This window comes from Phaethon aethereus, assembly GCF_964289735.1.
Source record: "Phaethon aethereus genome assembly, chromosome: W".
NCBI lineage: Eukaryota > Metazoa > Chordata > Aves > Phaethontiformes > Phaethontidae > Phaethon > Phaethon aethereus.
The window spans coordinates 11,055,457-11,075,771 of NC_138581.1; the positions used below are offsets into that span (position 1 = coordinate 11,055,457).

General features: G+C 44.9%; 1 protein-coding gene across 2 annotated transcripts in view; it reads right to left on the bottom strand.

Moving 5' to 3' along the window:
• Positions 1 to 15,082: 15,082 nt before the first annotated feature.
• Positions 15,083 to 20,315, bottom strand: part of LOC309415064 (DDB1- and CUL4-associated factor 12-like) — a gene marked incomplete at both ends in the record, with an annotated part of 32,030 nt that continues 26,797 nt past the window's right edge. For both annotated transcript variants that reach the window (XM_082012457.1, XM_082012456.1), the window contains 2 exons: positions 15,083 to 15,241; positions 16,020 to 16,204. In XM_082012457.1, the coding sequence (XP_081868583.1) occupies positions 15,083 to 15,241; positions 16,020 to 16,204 (344 nt within the window). The remainder of the gene's footprint in view (positions 15,242 to 16,019; positions 16,205 to 20,315) is intronic.

The window sequence follows — 20,315 nt, forward strand, 5'->3', positions numbered from 1 at the left end:
CTTCTTCAGAAGAGTCCAGAGTATTTGATTGCATTTAGCAAGCTGGCAGAAGAGCTGTAATCCGAGATCCAAACTCTGGCACCCACACCGAGTTTTTCCACAAGAGAAATCTCAATCCTCAAATTTCTAAAACCCCATGTTCCACCTGCAAGCACGTCAACTGGATCACGTATTGCTGGGTTTACTTTTAAATTCCTATCTAAATGGAGGGAAAGGTAGGAAGTGGTGCTGATCTGAGAGAGTAGCTGCATTGGTTTAAAGTTGTATTTAAAACACGTGGAACCTGGACTCTTCTCTCCAGTGTCTCTCTCAAACCAAGGAAGTTCAGCGGGTTCCACTGCTCAATGCAACCCCCATTTTGCTTTAAATAGGGATAGTGCTGTATGGTGCTTGTGAAAGACCAGCAAGGACCATTGTGTGGATGACTACACATAAGAGCAAGAAATGAGTTAAATCAGTCTTCATTTAAACTTCCATTGCAAACAGAGAGACAGACTTTTGCATTATAGTTGAGAGGCACATTTTGCACTGATGAACAGAAAACCCCAGTTTACACTGCAAACTTTCTGTGGATTAGAACAAACCTCCTGTTAAAGCAATTTTTAAAAAAGAAACCAAAAAACTCAGTTACTGTTCTTCTATTTAAAATTCTTAAACTGCTCCCTCACCTATTCTACCCAAAGATACATTTCCACTTGTGTGTATGCAACTGCCTTTCCTCCCTAAAACTTCTGTAAGAGATCCTTGTTTCTGTGCACCTTGGAAGTAGACAAAATAATTCTGATGCCTCACAGGGTGGGCCCCTGTACCATGTTCAGGAGAGATGAGAAAGTCAGTAGGATTTTGTACATATGCAGTGAACCCCAGAATAAATGATGAGAAAAATAAAAGCCACCAAAGTGAAATAGCCAGCAGTACAGGAATCAATGCCTCCATGGAGCAGGAAGGAGTTTGGAGCAAAGCCTTTCAGACTGAAAGGGAGATACCAGTCCAGGGATATCCAGGGCTGAGTCTAATGAATAGAGAGACTGTTAGTGTCCTGGTTTCAGTCAGGATAAAGTTAATTTTCTTCACAGAAGCTAGTGTGGGGCTATGTTTTGTATTTGGGATGAAAATATGTTGATAACATGCTGATGTTTTGAGTTGTTGCTAAGCAGTCAAGGACAGTCCAGCTTCTCATGCTGGCCTGCTAGCAAGAAGGCTGGGGGTGCACGGGAAGCTGGGAGGGGACACAGCTGGGACAGCTGACCCAGGCTGACCAAAGGGATATTCCCTACCATATGACGTCATGCTCAGTATATAAAGCTGGGACGAAGAAGAAGGAAGGGGTGGAGGGACGTTCGGAATTATGGTGCTTGTCTTCCCAAGAAACCATTACACGTGATGCAGCCCTGCTTCCCTGGAGATGGCTGAACACCTGCCTGCCCATGGGGAGTGGTGAATGGATTCCCTGTTTTGCTTTGCTTGTGTGCACGGCTTTTGCTTTACCTATTAAACTGTCTTTATCTCATCCCATGAGTTTTCTCACTTTTACTCTTCTGATTCTCTCCCCCGTCCCACCGTGGGGGAGTGAGCGAGCAGCTGCGTGGTGCTTAGTTGCTGGCTGGGGCTAAACCACGACAGCGAGCAAGGCCCCAATTCAGCAAGCTACTGCCTAAGTGAGTAAACTGCAGTAGGGCTTAAACAGGTGCCCCCAGGCTTTGCAGAACTGGTACCTGAACTAGTAAGCCAACAGAGGACAGGAAACTTGCTTGAGTCCTGAGGGGTAGAGGGTGGCAAGATGGGAGCAAGGCCAGGACAAGAGGCTGAGAATGGAGACACAGCGTTTTGAACAAGAGTGACAGAACCCATTAGAAGTTACTTATCCAGACCTTTTTGTAATGGTCCCGCAATCGCACCTGTACTGTGAGAGAAGCACAGAGCAGCCAACTGAACCTGTGAATCCCAGCTGGCCTGTTACAGCCCTGCATGTACAGCTCATGCTGATTCAGCAACCACCCAGGTGGAAGGAGCTGCAGACAGGGCCCTTTCACTGCATCATCCCAGCAGGAAGCATGTGGCAGCTGTAAAGCACAGTAGTTGTAGTCAATCGCAAAAATAGAGACAAGTGTAACCTTGAGCGATGAGGGGGAGAATGAGTGACTGCTGAGGAAACTGCTTCTTCCCCATGCCATCTTTGCATCTCATCTGAAGAGAGATGACCAACAGTTTCACAAGCTCTGGGTGCAGCTAATCTGCAGTCACATAAGCATAAAGCATGATGGAGCAAACCCTCAAGGCTTCCATTGCTCAAGCACTCCATTACCTGCTCATCTCTCAGCATAGCCAGCCTTTGGCATTACTGCTGGCCAAAGCTCATTATAATAACTTTTGCCTTTTGAGCACAGGACTAGAGTTTAGCTCATAGTCCTACTATAGCACAGATTTTTCATAATCCACCAAATATGCAAAAGACAAAAAAGTCTGTGGAGAAAGCCTTTAAATGGGATCCAGTCAGCAGAAAGTCACTGATGCACCCTCCTGTTTTTGCCCTCAATGTAACCTTTAGTTATAACACTGTGTAGCAGCCAAAGATGCCAGTTCTCCAGTTGACTAAACCACCACTGATCAGTTTAACACACTGGGTGCAGACACAGGGCACCTCCACTTGCTGATCTGCTGACGTCCACTGTACAGTATGGATGCAAGAAAATTTCATCTTGTGTAGACTGTGCAGGAATGGAGTCTCCACTTCTGAGGCAGCCAGCCAGCCACTGAATTTTATGGTAAAGGCACAGAGTGATCTTTCTACAAGTGGGCTACAGGTTTTGTTTTTATTATGACTCAATATTTTTCAGACTAGGCAAGCAGCTTTGAACTGATTGTTAAAGGTGAACTAGGAAGAAATGGGAGAAGAAGAAGGTGCTAAAAATTACAAAACAAAGTTAAACCAATCTGTTCTACTCTGAAAAGTGACTGTGATAAAAACAGGACCTTACTGAATTTGAAGAAACTCCAAAGTTAGCAAGAACTAAAAAGAGAACTCCAGATTAAGTCTGCATTGGGGTACGTGGGGCCCGAGGAATTTGAGATAAGGATAGTACCGGGAGAAGTAATGGGCAAAACATGGACTGAAGAATTTGAGAGAGCAGAATGATCATGGGGAACTTCAGTTGTTATAATTGTGGTGAAGGGACTAGGACAGGATTGTGTGTGTAAATTGCCCACTTTTGTTTGGTGTTGTGATGATGTTCTTTTAATTTTGGTGTGGGGAAATTTTTTTTTTATGTAAGTTAAGTTTGTGAAGATTGTTAAGATTGTGTGAATGTGGATTTTAATGATAATTCTTAAATATGTGATTCACAGAGGCGAGGGGTGGAATGCATTGAGTTTGCATGGCAAGGTTTAGATAGCGGTGGGGGTTGCAGGGGTGGCTTCTGCAAGAAGCTGCTAGAAGCTTCCCCTGTGTCTGATAGTGCCAGTGACAGCCAAGATGGACCTGCCGCTGGCCAAGGCTGAACCAATCAGCGACAGTGGTAGCGCCTCTGGGATAACAGAGTTAAGAAGGGGAAAAAAAAACCTGGCACACAGCATTTGCAGCCAGCAAGAAGAGTGAGAATATGGGAAACAACTCTGCAGACACCAAGGTCAGTGAAGGAGGAGGGGGAGATCATGCTCCAGAGCAGAGATTCCCCTGCAGCCCATGGTGAAGACCATGGTGAGGCAAGCTGTGCCCCTGCAGCCCATGGAGGTCCATGGTGGAGCAGGTGGATGCCCAAAGGAAACCGTGACCCAGTGGGAAGCCCGTGCTGGAGCAGGCTCCTGGCAGGACCTGTGGACCCACAGAGAGGAGCCCAGGCTGGAGCAGGTTTGCTGGCAGGACTTGTGACCCCATGGGAGACCCACGTTGGAGCAGTCTGTTCCTGAAGGACGGCACCCCGTGGAAGGGATCCAGGCTGTGGGAAGGACTCACACTGGAGAAGTTCATGGAGAACTGTCACCCAAGAGAGGGACCCCACGCTGGAGCAGGGGAAGAGTGTGAGGAGTCCTCCCCTGAGGAGGAAGGCGCAGCAGAAAACAATGTGTGATGAACTGACCACAACCCCCATTCCCCATCCCCCTGTGCCACTTCGAGGGGAGGTGGTAGAAAATTGGGAGCAAAGTTGAGCCTGGGGAAAAAGGGAGGGGTGGGGGGAAAGTGTTTTAAGATTTGGTTTTACTTCTCATTATCCTACTCTGACTGGCAATAAATTAAACTAATTCCCTCAAGGTGAGTCTGTTTTTCCCATGACAGTAATTGATGAATGATCTCTCCCTTGTCCTTATCTCGACCCATAAGCTTCTCATTATACTTTCTCTCCCCTGTCCAGCTGAGAAGGGGAGTGATAGAGCAGCTTTGGTGGGCACCTGGCACCAAGGTCAGCCCACCACAAGAGAGAACAGATACAGTTAGCACAGGAAATACATATACATTAGAGCTCCTTGACCATGTATTAATGTCAATACACTGATGACTAATTGTGCTGACTCTAAAAACAAAGGTAGCCTCATGGATCAACAGAATGTGGTACTGTACTTCAGTTAATTATGGATATACATGCCCACTGAAGGCCACAGCAAGTGAAGAAGCGTTCCTGTTTCCATGTTCTTATGAACAAATTAACCTTACAGCTGGGAAGGGACATCTTGTATCAATCACACCATCCTCTGCTATCTGCATGAGACAGAAACTCAGACCAAATTCCAGCTGTCAGTTTGAGTTTAAGAACAAAGATATCCTTTGCCAATTCAGAAAACAAAGCCAAATGTATAATGTCTTTGTATCAAAGAGAAAAAAAAAAAAACACTTTTCAAAGAGGAGAAACAATTTACAAGATAACACTGAGCCCCATGTGCTGACAGGCTGGTTTCGCATACTACCTGCACTTTCCCACTGTTCCATTTGCAAGCTGCATAAATAATTTTGAACAGTTTTATCTTACAGTTAAAAATGTGCACTGTAACATTTGAAGAGAGCTGTTACTACTTCACTTGACAGCTTCTGTGAAAGTTCGGGATCTAGTGCTGTTTCTGACACAGCTCACAACAAACAGTAAGCTGAGAAAGGCTCTGTTAAATGGGTGGAACTGCAAGAGTTGTTAACAAATATCAGACCCCAGATTCAGAACAAAAGCCAGCAAGTATCAGCAAGTCCTGATCCCCCCCAAGGCTTTGGATCTTATTATATATATATTTGGGAAAAAAACCCACATTAAAAACAGTTCACTGTAAGACATCTTACCCTCATGCAACAAGTTGTGATCACTGCACATTTCCAGAGAATCACAGAATCATTAAGGTTGGAAAAGACCTTCAAAATGATCAAGCCCCACCATCAACGCAACACCACCATGCCCACTAAACCATGTCCTGAAGGGCCACGTCTCCACATTTTTTGAACACTTCCAGAGATGGTGACTCTACCACCTCCCTGGGCAGCCTGTTCCAATGCTTGACCACTCAGTAAAGAAATTTTTCCGAATACCTAGTCTAAACCTCCCCTGGCACAACTTGAGGCCATTTTCTCTCGTCCTATCACTAGTTACTTGGGAGAAGAGACCAACACCCACCTTGCCACAACTCCCTTTCAGGTAGTTGTAGAGAGCGATAAGGTCTCCCCTCAGCCTCCTCTTCTCCAGACTGAACAACCCCAGTTCCCTCAGCCGCTCCTCATAAGACTTGTGCTCCAGACCCCTCACCAGCTTCGTTGCCCTTCTCTGGACATGCTCCAGCACCTCAGCATCCGTCTTGTAGTGAGGGGCCCAAAACTGAACACAGTATTCAAGGTGCAGCCTTCAGCAGTGCCAAGGACAGGGGCACAATCACTTCCCCACTCCTGCTGGCCACACTATTCCTGATACAGGCCAGGATGCTGTTGGCCTTCTTGGCCACCTAGGCACACTGCCGGCTCATGTTCAGCCGGCTGTCAACCAGCACCCCCAGGTCCCTTTCTGCCGAGCAGCTCTCCAGCCACTCTTCCCCAAGCCTGTAGGATTGCATGGGGTTGTTGTGACGCAAGCACAGGACCCAGCACTTGACCTTGTTAAACCTCATACAGTTGGCCTCTGCCCATCGATCCAGCCTGTCCAGATCCCTCTGCAGAGCCCTCCAACAGATCAACACTCCCACCCAGCTTGGTGTCATCTGCAAACTTACTGAGGGAGTACTCAATCCCCTCATCCAGATCATCAATAAAGATATTGAACAAGACCAGCCCCAGAACCGAGCCCTGGGGAACACCGTTAGTGACCGGCCGCCAGCCGGGTTTAACGCCATTCATCACGACTCTGAGCTCAGCCATCCAGCCAGTTCTTTACCCAGCGAAGAGTACACCTGTCTAAGCCCCGAGCCGCCAGTTTCTCCAGGAGAATGCTGTGGGAGACGCTGTCAAAGGCTTTACTAAAGTCCAGGTAGACAACATCCACAGCCTTTCCCTCATCCACTAGGCGGGTCACCTGGTCATAGAAGGAGATCAGGTTGGTCAAGCAGGACCTGCCTTTCATGAACCCGTGCTGTCTAGGCCTGATCCCTTGGATGTCCTGCACATGCCCTGTGAGCACCCTCAAGATGAACCGCTCCATGATCTTCCCTGGTACTGAGGTCAGGCTGACAGGCCTGTAGTTCCCCAGATCCTGCTTCCAGTCCTTCTTGTAGATGAGTGTCACATTGGCAAGCCTCCAGTCTTCTGGGACCTCCCCTGTTAACCAGGACTGCTGATAAATGATGGAGAGTGACTTGGCAAGCTCCTCCGCCAGCTCTCTCAGTACTCTCGGGTGGATCCCATCAGGCCTCATACCCATAGACTTGTGGGTGTCCAGGTGGCTTAACAGGTCCTTAACTGTTTCCTGCTGGATTATGAGGAATATATTGCGCTCTCCGTCTCCCAGGCTCAGAGGGCTGAATACCCTGGAGATACATGGTCTAGCTATTAAAGACTGAGGCAAAGAAGGCATTAAGTACCCCAGCCTTTTCCTCATCCTTGGTAACAATGTTCCCACCCACATCCAGTAAGGGATGGGGATTCTTCCTTGCCTCTCTTTTTGTTGTTAATATATTTGTAAAAACATTTTTTATTATCCTTTACGACTGTGGCCAGACTGAGCTCTAGCTGGGCTTTTGCCTTTCTAATTTTGTCCCTGCTTGACCTAGCGAGATCCTTGTACTCTTCGTGAGTTGCCTGCCCCTTCTTCCAGAGGTGATAAACTCTCCTCTTTTCCCTGAGTCCCAGCAAAATCTCCCTGTTCAGCCAGGCCAGTCATCTTCCCCACCAGCTCATCTTACAGGACATGGGGACCGCCTGCTCCTGCGCCTTTAAGATTTCCTTCTTGAAGGCTGTCCAGCCTTCCTGGAACCTTTTGCCCTTCAGGACTGTCTCCCAAGGGACCCTCTCAACCAGTAACCTGAACAGGCCAAAGTCTGCCTTATGGAAGTCCATGGTAGTGGTTTTGCTGACCCCTCTCCTTACTTCACTCACAGTCGAGAATTCTGTCATGTCATGGTCGCTAAGCCCAAGACGGCCTCCAACCACCACATCTCCCACCAGTCCTTCTCTGTTTGTAAACAGCAGGTCAAGGGGGGCACCTCTCGTGGTAGGCTCCCTTACCAGCTGTGTCCACACACTCCAGGAACCTCCTGGACTGTTTCCTCTCTGCTGTGCTATATTTCCAGCAGACGTCTGGTAAGTTGAAGTCCCCAACAAGAACAAGGGCTAGCGATTGCAAGACTTCTGCCTGTCACTTGTAGAATGCTTCATCTGTCTCTTCATCCTGGTTGGGTGGTCTATAACAGACTCCCAGCAGGATATCTGCCTCATTGGCCTTCCCCCTCATCCTTACCCATAAGCAGTACACACCTTGTATAGTTTGTGCATCATATACAAGGGGGAAGATCCAACATTTGTGTACACATTAACTTACAAGCAAGCACTGATACATGTCACACGTAAGATTGATCCCAAAACAAACCAGTGCATTGGTTTGTGTCTACGCCACATCTACCATCTATGGAACAAGGCACAAGTAACAGTACAATCCTGTTGCAACTTCGGCATGTACATCTTAGAAAAAGCCCTAGGACAGTGACAAGTTTCTGAGATAACTTTACAAAGATAAAGGTACCAGAAGAAGGCGGCACATGAACCTCTGGTTGATCTGTTTTAGTTATTTGGATGAGTGCATAAGCTGCACAGACAGGACACAGGAACAACCACAAAATCACAGATGAAATGCAAAGAGTAAATTTATTTTCGTTACATCACCAACCGGGGGGGTCCCCAAAGCAGCACCCAGGCAGAGGCATACAAGGGGGGACGCAGGCACGGTGGAGCTTGGTCCATGCTAGAGGATGCCCAGGTTGTCAAGGTAACGAAAATAAATTTACTCTTTGCATTTAATCAATGGTGTTGTGGTTGTTCCTGCATCCTGCCTGTGCCAGCTCACACAATAAGTCATAAGGATTTATATACGTTGAGACTGTAGGGGGCCTTGAAAAGGAAAGGAGACCAGGTAAAACGACAAATAAAAGGTACAAGTTTAATAAGATTTTAAGATTCAGCACCTGAATTTTCCCTTTTAATAAGGGAATCTAGAAAAGCAGTTCCTAAGAAAACAATGTATTGACTCCTAGATTTTTGTTCTGAGCTCAAAGAATCAACACCTAGGAGTACAGAGACACCACACTATCTTGCAAGGGTTTTTACACAGCCTCTCAGTTTCAGTCCAATGACCAGAATTTGTATACAATCAAGTGTTTTACTTGGTGTTTTTTTCGGTACAGAAGTGGTCAGGCAGCACGCATTTTCTCAACTCTGCCAACCCTAGGCCCCTGCTTTAGATCTGTGTGCACTTTCTTAGACCATACTGCTCCCAGCAGGATACTAGAGGGAAAGGTTGTTAGAAAAATGCCACTCGGTTTTTAATTGGGAAGATTCCTTTCTGTCAAGAGCATTCTTCTAATTAGCCAAGTACCACATGGTTTTGATGAAGAAACCCAGCATCACAAGCTAAAAGATACTTCCCAATTTAAATCCTTGAAAATTAACATGGAGAAACAAGGATTTACAGAGGTATCTACTTGACCTCTCAAAATGTTTCCGATTAAGCCCTTTCACAAATACCTCCTGATCAATGAGTAAGTATTTAAATTCCTCAAGAGGCCCAAGAGCAATACCAAACACTGTTGGGCTTTCACCTTTTCTCTTGTGCTCCCTTGCCCATCCTCACCACACACAGTGTCCACTTGCAGAGCCAAGGGAGAGCATACACTTCAGACAAGATGTGGCTATATTCTCCTTTCCACTGTCCCTTGTCTGCAACACAGACAAATTCATCGTGTCTGTGCTTCAGAGACTTTAAAATAAGTTACTGAAGGTACTCCAACACTCAGAAATGCTTTTTAAGTTGAGGTCACACCATGGGCTTTGGCTGTGGGGTAGCCAGCAGCGCACATGGGGATTTTCACTTGGCTTTAAGCAAGACAGTGTGTGCCTGGCTAGTGTAGGAGTCCAGGGCTCAGCACAGGCTGGCTGGAGATGAGCTCTGCCTGCACACACAGCTCTGCAACGGTGTTCCTAGGAACAAGCTGTACCCCAGTTCAGTAATTTAATCATAGCAGCAACTACAACACAAGCTGATTAAGAACCTCTCAGACACCTTGGAAAAGTGGGTTTATTGAAAATAAGGGTATCAGACCACCACCACAAATAGATCCCAGAGCTCCCATCTGGCTGCTGAAAGATGCTGCTGCTTTGCCAAGATGCAGCAACTGACAGCCCATCTGTTCTTGGTTTCTTGCAAACAAAGAAAACAGGTGACCTCCATGAAGGGTCTAGGCAAGCCTGCTTTATTTCACATCTGCACCAGGTCAGGGACATTAATTCACGAGGTCAGTAAGTGCCTCTCAACTAAGGGGCAGAAATTAAGACACCAAGCCACCACTCAACATAGCTGGATCATAACTTTAATCTGTTAACTCTGCAGCTACAAGCTATATACAAAGCAAGCGCTCAAGTGAAGGAAGATGATGAAATTCTGGAGAAGAATAACTGATACATAAATATCTTAATCCTTCAGATACAAAAAGATGCCAAAGACTTGAAATGGAGGCAGCAAATATATCCCCATAATGAAGTTCAGGAGTCCCCCTCATTAAGGGAGTCACCCACAGTGTGAATGTAACCTTTGTGGACAGACCAAGTCCAGTAAGATCATTAGGCATTCTTGCAATGAATCTTAAAAATGGTTCTATGTGAAAAATTAACAACTGAGACTAGGAACAAACACCTATTAACTATTCTTTGGTAATTTACTCACCTTGTACTAACACCAGCAGCACTGATGAGGGAACCAAACAAATGGACTCACTTTTTTTACAGCAATCCCCAAAAGCACCCAAGGAAAGCACTAGCAATTCTCCCTGGCTGACTTGACTGTACAAAGGAGAAAACTGGAGTAACTACTAGAAATAAGGTGTTTGATGAAGACAGTGAGAACCACCCTCATTGCTATGCTCAAGCCAACACTGTAAAGTAGCTTCCACTTCCTTAGGAATATCCATCACATAACACCCAATTGTTACTGAGGAGTTGCTACCCAGTACTTACAAGCTGGATATTACCGAACTCATAATTAAGTCACTAGTTTGATTACATGTTGTGACAGGTGCACTCAACCCCTTGACCAGACTGGTGGTGGTTTGGTGCAGGCTCCGGAGAAGGGTAAAGGCCTGAGCCATGGCTGGGCCATGAACTCCTCTAGTTTAAACCTGTTCTCTGAAAACCCACAAAGGAACAGAGTGACCAGTGAGCATCAATGCATATAAGCTTGGAACACCAAATCATGCAACTGACACATGAATAGTGGGTGGCTTTTCCAAGACTCATTTATCAAGGAACAAAGAAAGTTGTGGGTACAAAGAGTCTCATGCATATCTTTTCCATCACATGTAATTTGACTACAAGCCAACCACTTTATCCCATAAATATGACAGCCTAAGTGAGCCACCTTTGAGCTCTCCCTGCTAGGCAGTGTGGCTGCATGGCAGTGATCTCCCCTTGAGCTGTGATGCCTCTCAAGGTTGCTCCTCAAGGCAGAGACCTTTTACCAACAGCAGATCTTTGGTAAGTGACCAATATCATGCATAACCCTGTAGTATGAAAACTTTGATTTTGTCTTGGTAACTTTGATTGCATGCTGAATTGATGCTAATAAAACATTACATAAACTTTACATATATAATCCTTTAGACACAAACCATTGACCAAGTCTGGGACTAAGTCTGGATCCAGCTGCACCTAGACTCCTCTCTGAGTTTAGAAAGCAAGGGGGTCCATTCTGAACCTTATGACTCAACAGGAGGGGTCTTCCTTACCCTTTTCATCTCCAGTCTCTCTGTGAATCATTCTAACTCAAGTGTAACTCAGTTTTCCTTTGTATGTTTTTCCATGCAGTAATTAGAGTGAACCTTGCCATCAAACTTTGTTAAGTTGCACTTTTATGACATCATTCCAACCTTAGTGATTGTGTGATCATATTAAAACCACTTTTGCTAACACCTTTGACAGTGGTTAAGCGATCTAAATCACTGACACATGCGATTATGAATACTGAAAAATGCAATACCCAAAGATACCCAAATAAACATGGCAGTCCACTGAAAAGAGCTGAGCAGTAAAATTAACTGCTCCCTACACACACCAGCAGCACAAAAGATCCCACATGACTGAAAAGTCAATAGCAGGAAGAAAAGTCTGAAGGTCTGTTACAATTAAAGTTCTTTTCTCTCCTTCAAGTGCCTGATGTGAGATAAACCAGAGTCTGTTCCCCCCCAGGAACAGGTGTAATTAGTGAAACATACTAGGGCAACTGCCCAGTTCTACAGTCTGAGCCAGCCTCAAAGGTCTACCCAGTTTAAAATAAAGCAAGTTGAAAGAGTCTCAAGCATGGCTTGACAAAATGCCAGCAAGCCCATTTCTGCTCGACAGAGGTCACCTCTGCAAGTACAATATTGCTACAGTAAAGACTGGGATGATTTAGTGTGGAGGAGGCAACCCCAAACAGACCATTCAGGAGAGCAGGAAAGAGCAAGGGAGGGAAATCATTAAGAAACAAACATCGGAAAAAAGACGGCCTGAAAGTGTGAATGCCACTGGGTCTCATCAGAACACAGTGAGCTGTAGAAGAAGCTACTGAAGCACAGTCACCAAACTGATCTCCATCCATCACAGGGGTGTATCTGCAATTTGAACAATGGGGTGCACCCAACTCACCCCCATGCAGAGCAGAGATTCCCTGCTGTACAGGCATTCCTGCACTTCAATGGGAAACCCCTGCTTTTCTCACCATGATCCTGGATTTAAATTCTGATATCTAAACCAGTAGGGCAACAAAATCAAATCAAGTAAGAAAACCTCATTGTCCAGATTCTTCTGAGAATTGTCCAAAGCTTCCTATGCAGAAAAAAAAGGGGAGGAAAAAGGGCACTCGCACTACCAGGCTTTAGGACCACACATTAAGGTACTCATGGAGATCATAGTCAGCAGAGAGGGACACTTTCCAGGGGTGCCAAGGTGACCTCTTCAGTAACCTAAAGACTCTGCAGAAAGATCAGCCTCCATGTTTGGAGGCTGAAGCTCAGTCCATACAAACACCCTTTTTGCCCCCTCACCCAGACCTGGAATATGCTTCAATTAATAGATCAACATCAGGGCTAGGATTTCCAGAACAGGAGTTTTCCTTTGGCATTGGTGACATTAAGTGCCTAACCAGTAACTGTTGCTTCAGCAGAATTGGAGGATATTCAGACTCAAGTGTCTAGTTTCTTTAAAGGGAAAAAAACCCCACAAAACAAAAAGGCACCTCAAACCAAGCCCAAATAAAAAAACTAACCAGAACATGTTCCCTGTGACAGGCTGATCTTACACAGTAGCTGGAGGAGTAATCCTAGAAATACACATCCTCACCAAGATTTTTTTTCTCTGCTTACTTCTACTTTTCAAAACCCCTGAAATAACCAACACAGTATGTTGCCATCACAGAACAACACAGGCACCATTGCAACATCTCTAAAATTTGAGAGCTCCTTTGCTACCCCATGGTATATAATTTGCCCCTTTTCAGAGAAAAGCCTAAATCGCCACCCATGCAGCACAGTGAACTGATTCATTTTAAGCAACCAACCCACAAGGGAAGTAGAATTATGAAACACCACAAGAAGATTGTGAAGCACCCATGTCAGTGGTGCTCAGTGTAAGTAAATTATAATTCTGGGACAGGTACACATCCAGGAGAGCCAGGATTTCCACCTGGATGGGAGGGAACTGCATTCCTTGCAGGATTTCCATCCAAGTCTCCACTACCAAGTGGAAATTAAGCCTGAGGCTCACTGCTTGGCATTACTGATAAAGATACTGAGTACAAAGACAAGAGGAACCACAAAGACATATGCGGACTAGCTCTAGGCAGTCTGACAGGAACTGTGTAAGGGACCAGAGCTACTCTGCAGTAGTGGCTGTGATCTCCAGCAGAGACAGGAGAACAGAGCATGTCCCAGCCTTGTCTGTCTTCTCAGCTTCAGCCAACTGCCCATTTGGCACCAAAGCAGTGAGGTACAGGCACACTCTGCTCCACTGGTGACAGGGGCAGGTTTTCATCCCAGCAGAGGACAGAGGTGTCAGTAACAAGCTGAGAGTTTGGTGCCTGCCAAAAGGCTAGGAGGTGTACCCAGGAGTCCTGCGTTTTAGCTGACTATTAGGTAAGACCATCACCCTGGAACGCACATGCTTCACAGCTGGACCTGAAGGGCATCAGACCTATTCTCCCCACTCAGTCCCACATGAAGTTCGAAGGAGTTTGAAGGCAGAAGGCAGCAGGGGATTTGGGGAAAGACTGAGACTCTCCTATAGCAAGCAGGATGACAGCAGATGCTAGCACAACGTGAGCTAACAGCAAGTTATCTTGCTACATGGAAAGCTTCTAGCTTGCATTAGACAAGTCTGAGATGCACTCTTTAACCTTGGAGGAAAAAAAAGAGTTTGTTTATTCCATTGGCTTATTAGAGGAGATTGCCAACAGCTAAAATGGGAAAGTTTCCACAACTTGGGACAAAAAAGGTCCTGGATTTTAGGCAGTTTATGAAGGACCCATGAGCTACCGCAGCAGCATACTAAGGAACCTTGGCTCATCTGGAAAAATTGATAGATTTAGTTCATTTTGAGTGACAAGAACACTCATGTCCCTAGTCCCCATTTTCTCTCAGCACCTCTGCAGGCCCTCAATGTAATGTCACCCTGCAACAGCCATGCTGCAGAACAGCCTACACAAACTCCAGTTGTGCAAGCTGATACCTGGGACAGGCAGAGAAGGAATAGAAGGCCAATTTTTGCTCCTGGCACTGCTGAAAACTACAATTCAAACACAAACACACTTTTGAGAACTCCTGCACTTCTGCAGTTTGGGTTTGATGGGCAATACCCCTGGGGTATCTGTCCCTGGGCTCCAATGACTACAGCTTAAAATTACTGTATTCCTCTACGTATAAACAGTGTCATTAGACTTGTACTTTCAAAAAATAAAATCAACCCAGGCCAGGACCAGGCTCTGCAGATAAAGTAGTAGCTTATCCCTTATAAATATTTTTAATATTTATTTTCATTACAAGTAGTCCTCACTCCAGGTAATGTAACACACAAATTATCTGCAGACGACACGCAGCCCCTAGACTTTCACAGAAAGCCCAAGAGCAACCACTCTATAAGAAAGGAATCCTACCTCACAGCAAAGTAGGGGAGGGGGCACATGGCCAAGATAGCCTAAATGTGGGGGAAGAGTCATTTGGAGTAAATACAATAAAAAAAGAGTTTTCAAAAACCCTTCATATAAAGGATCAAGGAGGTTAAAGCAAAAAAACTCATTCAAAAAGATGTATGAAACTGTTTGAAAGCAACAAACTCTGCCAAAAAATAACTTGCATTTAAATCAGAAATCAATGGCATCACACAGTTGTTTTGTTAAAAAAAGGGAAAAAAGTGGAAAGCTGTGTAAAGATCAGCATTTATAAAGAATTATCATTAGCTCCAGAGACCAGCATAATTCCCATGAAGTCCTGATGGAAGGGGACCTCCTGCCACAAAGAGTTTCATTCCAGATGAGTCATAGCAGTGGGTGTAAACAGCATTTGGGAAGAAATTTATGTCAGAAAAATAATTCCTCCAGGTTTCATCATGATTCTGTTAAAGGAAAATTTAGATCATTATTGTTGCCAAACAAACCCAAAACCTTGTTTCACAAAAGCAGAAGGCAGCTTCCAGGGCCTAAAAATGAATCTTTTCTGTGAATATTCCCTGAAGCTTCAGACAGATCAACTTGAAGATACCAGAATTGTCCTGAAGCTTTTTCTGAGGACATTTGGACCAAATACTGGGGAGGGGTGGGGTGGGGGGGTGGGTGTGTGTGTGTAAGGAAGATATCAAGTTTCATTAGTTTTTAAAGTTACATCACAATGATACAAAAGATAGAGAGAAGTTAGACAAAGCAATTATCTGCTTTATAACAACATACAGGAAATTGAACTCAAGTGCCTGCCACGCATTACCTCAGGAAGCCAGTTTCTAAAATTGCACAGAAATTAAAACTCTCTTACTTTCAGTACTATGTGAGAGTATCACGTTTTTAAAGGAAGACAGTGTATTTTGTGCTTGAGGTTCTGAAAACTAGAAGTTAGATTACATATAAGATATAAAAACTAGTTCATTTATAAATCAGCACATAAAAGTAGTCAGTATGCATTACACTCAAGCAACCAACCATTCAATACCCTTTCATAAAGTTTTTGTAGAAAGCAATGCTGCAGTGTTTCTTGCTTTTCATGATTACAGTTACTGGTTACATGACCACTATTTTACTGGGAAGCATTTCATACAATAGTTCCCATTACTACAAAAAGAACCGGTTTGAGCCCTATGGCACTCCTGTGTAAAGGGTCCCCTACAGCTACAAGCTACTCACCAGCCAGCCTTTCCCAGTAGTCAACTTCAAAATTTCACTTCCTCCTAATTTCTGCTTCTGTCCATAGCAGGTACGTGGGGGCTTGTCATCCAGGAACCTCTGGGCTCTGATATCATAAAACAATAAGGAACCTTGCCCCGTTCCCACTGTGATGATATGCTCATAGAAGCTCACTGAACGAATACCTGTCAAACAGAGAAGGGACATACAGCGCAGTAAGGAAGATGGATGCTTTGGCTCTACAGTGCTGCTGCTTGATGTCTAATATTTTCTTTAAGAGGAACTACCTACTAGCATTCTCCACAACACATAAGTTTCCCCACTGCTATGGAGCGATGCAGATAAATCCCACTGATACTATTGAAACAGCAGCTTCAATTACATATACTACTTCCCTTCTCCTGAGGCCATCAGCTACACTGGTGGTACATAGTAAGAAGCTTCATCCTCGGCAGGCCCCAGCTCTGCCAGATAAGCAAAGATCATAAGCAATTTAGGATCAAGAGCAGCTTTGTTCTGTCTGCCACGAGTCTAAGTGTACTCACTCACCATGAGTGAGTACATAGCAGCAAAGAATGCCACATTGGTTTCCTCCATGAGCTCACACCCTATCTAGCTACTGGCCAAGCTGCAATAAGTGATCATGTGATTAAAATTACTGTCCCAGCTGCCACCAAGTGCATTTTGCTCATCAGCAGACTAGCTGTAAGCAAGTATAACCATAATAATGAGTCACTTTGCTGCAAAGATAGATCAGGCTCTTAAATAATTTTGAAGCTATCCCTGCTCAAATATTCTCACACAAGCACACCTTACTCTTTGTAGCTGGCACTTTTAGCACTTCACCCAGCAATAAAAACAGACTAAAAATCCTAAAACCCAAGCACCACCATGTTACACCAGCACATGGGAAGCTACAAGTTTCCAGTCCAAACAAAACATTCTAGCACAATTCAGTTACTCCATTAGATTGAGTAACAGGGGTACATTTTGTTTTCACAAAATCTAAATTTGAAGCCTCAGCTACACAAGGATCCCTTGGAAATAGTCTTGGGGAGATTCTGTATGTAGGAATTTACAATTTGCAAAATGTCCTGTCATCTCATCTGTATTTATTGTGCAAAAGGTTTGTTCTGTGTAAGCACTCTACTCTAAACAACTCTTCTACACAGATTAAACCCCACCTCAGCTATGCTTTTCCTTCCCACACAACATGACGCCAGATATAAACTCCAGGGCTTTTTAAGCCCTCTTTAAAGTACCACCAAATTACAGCTTAAACAAGCATTCGGATGGGAAAAGTGTGAGTTATACCAGCTACATCCACATGCCAACAGCTGTCTCTGTACCAAATGGGACTGAACGTCACAGAACTTATAACATACCAGAACACACCCAGCAGGACACGTGAAAGCAGACATCTGAGAGGTGTGGATGCAGCCAGGGAGTTTCCCCTTCCCCCTTCTACAGAGTCCTAACTAGAAACACATCCTCATCCTTCCGCCTCCGCAGCCTGGTGTTACATCCACAGCCACCAGCATCTGCAACATGCACTTATAACAGGCAAGGCCACATTGTTGTGTTCCAGTTGTGAGGTGAAGTCTTGGCCACAGTGAGAGAAGGGGTTAAGGGAGTCTTAGCAGTTAATTAGTAGATGAAGCTTGAAATCTTGTTAGCTATTGTGTGAAGTAGTTAAAGCAGGAGAACTGTAGTTCCTCCCAAAGACAGGTCCTGATAAACTGAAAGGAGCAAGAAGATTTGTGGCTCCTCACAAGGACGGTCCCTGATAAGAATTAAGAACTTACCTCAAGAAACTAGCTAAAACTGACCCTGCGGTTTGGATAGAAGCCAAAAAACAACGGAGCCTGCGCAAAGGCAAAAGGTTACTAGCGGTGACGAAGAGGAACCACCGGCCTTCATCCCCACGACCCCCGACGACCACCACCAGGAGGCAACACGCAAGCGCAGATGGGAGGAGAACTCATTTTAATACGAAGCGGGGATAGATCATGCATATGTATAGGTATATTGCTAAACTTTATGTATATGCAACACTTTGCTGTATATATTTGAAGTAAGTGCCGCGTTGGGGTGCACACGGTTTTTGGTGGGACTACCCCCCGTGCTGCCCAGTGCTGAATAAACATACCTACTTTACAATCTTATAGATTGTGGAGTCTGTTTTCCGCATGTCAGTTTTGGCGAGCCAGCCAGGAGACTCTCTGCTTAACCGCGGGACCAGCTGTGGAGCGGACGCCCCTGGGCGCGCCTCGAGCACTTTCCTCGGAGGGGAGTCCGCTGCCAGCCGCTCACCGCGGGAGCAGATAACAACCTCCTGAAGCCGCGGAAGAAAACGGTATGTTTTATGAGGGGAGCCTGTAAGTCGTATGCGTGGCCGGGGCAGCTGGTAAATCGCGCAGAGACGTCTGGCGTGCAGCAGAGTCCCCGTATGGGAGGAGGGTACCCTGTATGGGAATAAGGGGATTTGCTGACCGAAGGGGCGGCCGCTAGCGATCTTGAGGGTAGATCGAGCAAATCCGAGGTCACCGCTGCATCCCAGTGTCGGGAGCCAGGATGGACCTGCTAATGACTGGTATATAAGAAGCAGGAGAAGGGTAAGCAGACCTCCTCGCAATTGCGGTAGGGTTACTATTTTTATATATTTGCAGCTGCTGGATGGGTGTTACCTGGAGTGATAAATGTATAAATTGAGTACCCGGGAATTTTATGTTAAAAGTCTTTGTCTTTATGTATGTAATGTATAAAAGATTGTGCATACATTTATATGTTAATGAAGGAGCGGGGCAAAGGGAATTACTCCTTCGGTGGTTTGGGTTCGAGCCTTGGAAATATTTAAACAAAGGAGCACATTGGATAAAAAGGGAAAATGAACAATTTTATCTAAGAGGAGCATATGTGACTCCTGCAGAGCGGAAAGTGGCCTTAGATAGAGAACAAGTTTCAGACGTTTTATAGGCCCCAGTGCTGGTGGACAAATAGGAGTAATTCCCTGTTTTGTGTGTGGAAAGGAAAATCTAATCCCGGAAATTTGGGAAGTGTGGGAAAAGAACTGGGAAGAAACCATAAAGAAGTGTAAGAAACAACTTATGTGGAAACTTATTGAAAAGTATATCAAAAACTAAAGTAATAGAAGAGGTTTGCAAAATGGGTAATACTTATGGAGGAGTTTTGAAGAAAAGCCCCCTGGGCTGTGTGCTTGCTCATTGGAAAGACATTGTTGGAACTGGAGGGACAGAAACAGAAAAGACTCTTATTAAGTATTGTAACCAATGGTGTATAAGTTAGAGAACGATGCTAAGTGGCCACTTAATGAATCTATAGACTATAATACCCTTTTACAATTGATGTTGTTTTTAAGGAGAGAAGGGAAGTGGGATGAAGTTTCATATGCAGATATGTTTTTTACCCTCCGAAACCATCCAGAGTGGCAAAGGGACTGTGGAATAATACCACCACAGGACCCTATGGTACTCACACTTAAGCGAAAAAAAAAAAATAATAAGGAACCTAAGGGTAAACTGAGGCAGCGTTGTTTGGCATGTAGTATTGAACAAAGGTGTACTAAATTAAACAAAGTTCACCGGGCGCCAGAACCAGATCTAGCAGATCTGTTCAGATCTCCCCCCCTGACCACAGGAACGGGATGTGGGCTCGGACGGAGCTTCCACTCCCCCAGATAGCCCCATATCCTCCTGCACCAGAAAGAAATCGGCTCCAACAATCTTACAGGCACCCCTTCAGGAGGCGGTAGACCCTGAAGGTGGGACGATGTTAATTAAAGTACCCTTTTCTACTGTTGATTTGGGGGAATGGAAAAAGGTTCCAAAGGATTACAGAAACGACCCGGTGAATGTAACTAAACACATTCTGTTTATTGTGAAACAACACAACCCTGACTGGAAAGATATACAGTTATTATTAGAATATATGACTGAGAAAGAAAAACAGCTGATTTTACAAATGGCAGGGAATTTAGCCGAAGATCATTGTAAGATTATAGGAAGGGATGTCAAAGATTATTTTCCTCTCCAAGATCCGAAATGGGATCCTAACAGATCCTCACATATGGAAAGATTGCAGGGGTATCAGGAATGGATTTCGAGAGGAATGGAAAGAGCTATCCCCAAAACAATAAATTAGTCAGCTTTGTATGCAGTCAAACAAGGCCCCTCCGAGTTCCCATCTGAATTCCTAGATCGGTTGAAGTTAGACTCAAAGAAGGCCGACAACCGGTAAAGGTTAGGCAATACCCCCTAAAAAAGAAAATAGGGAAGG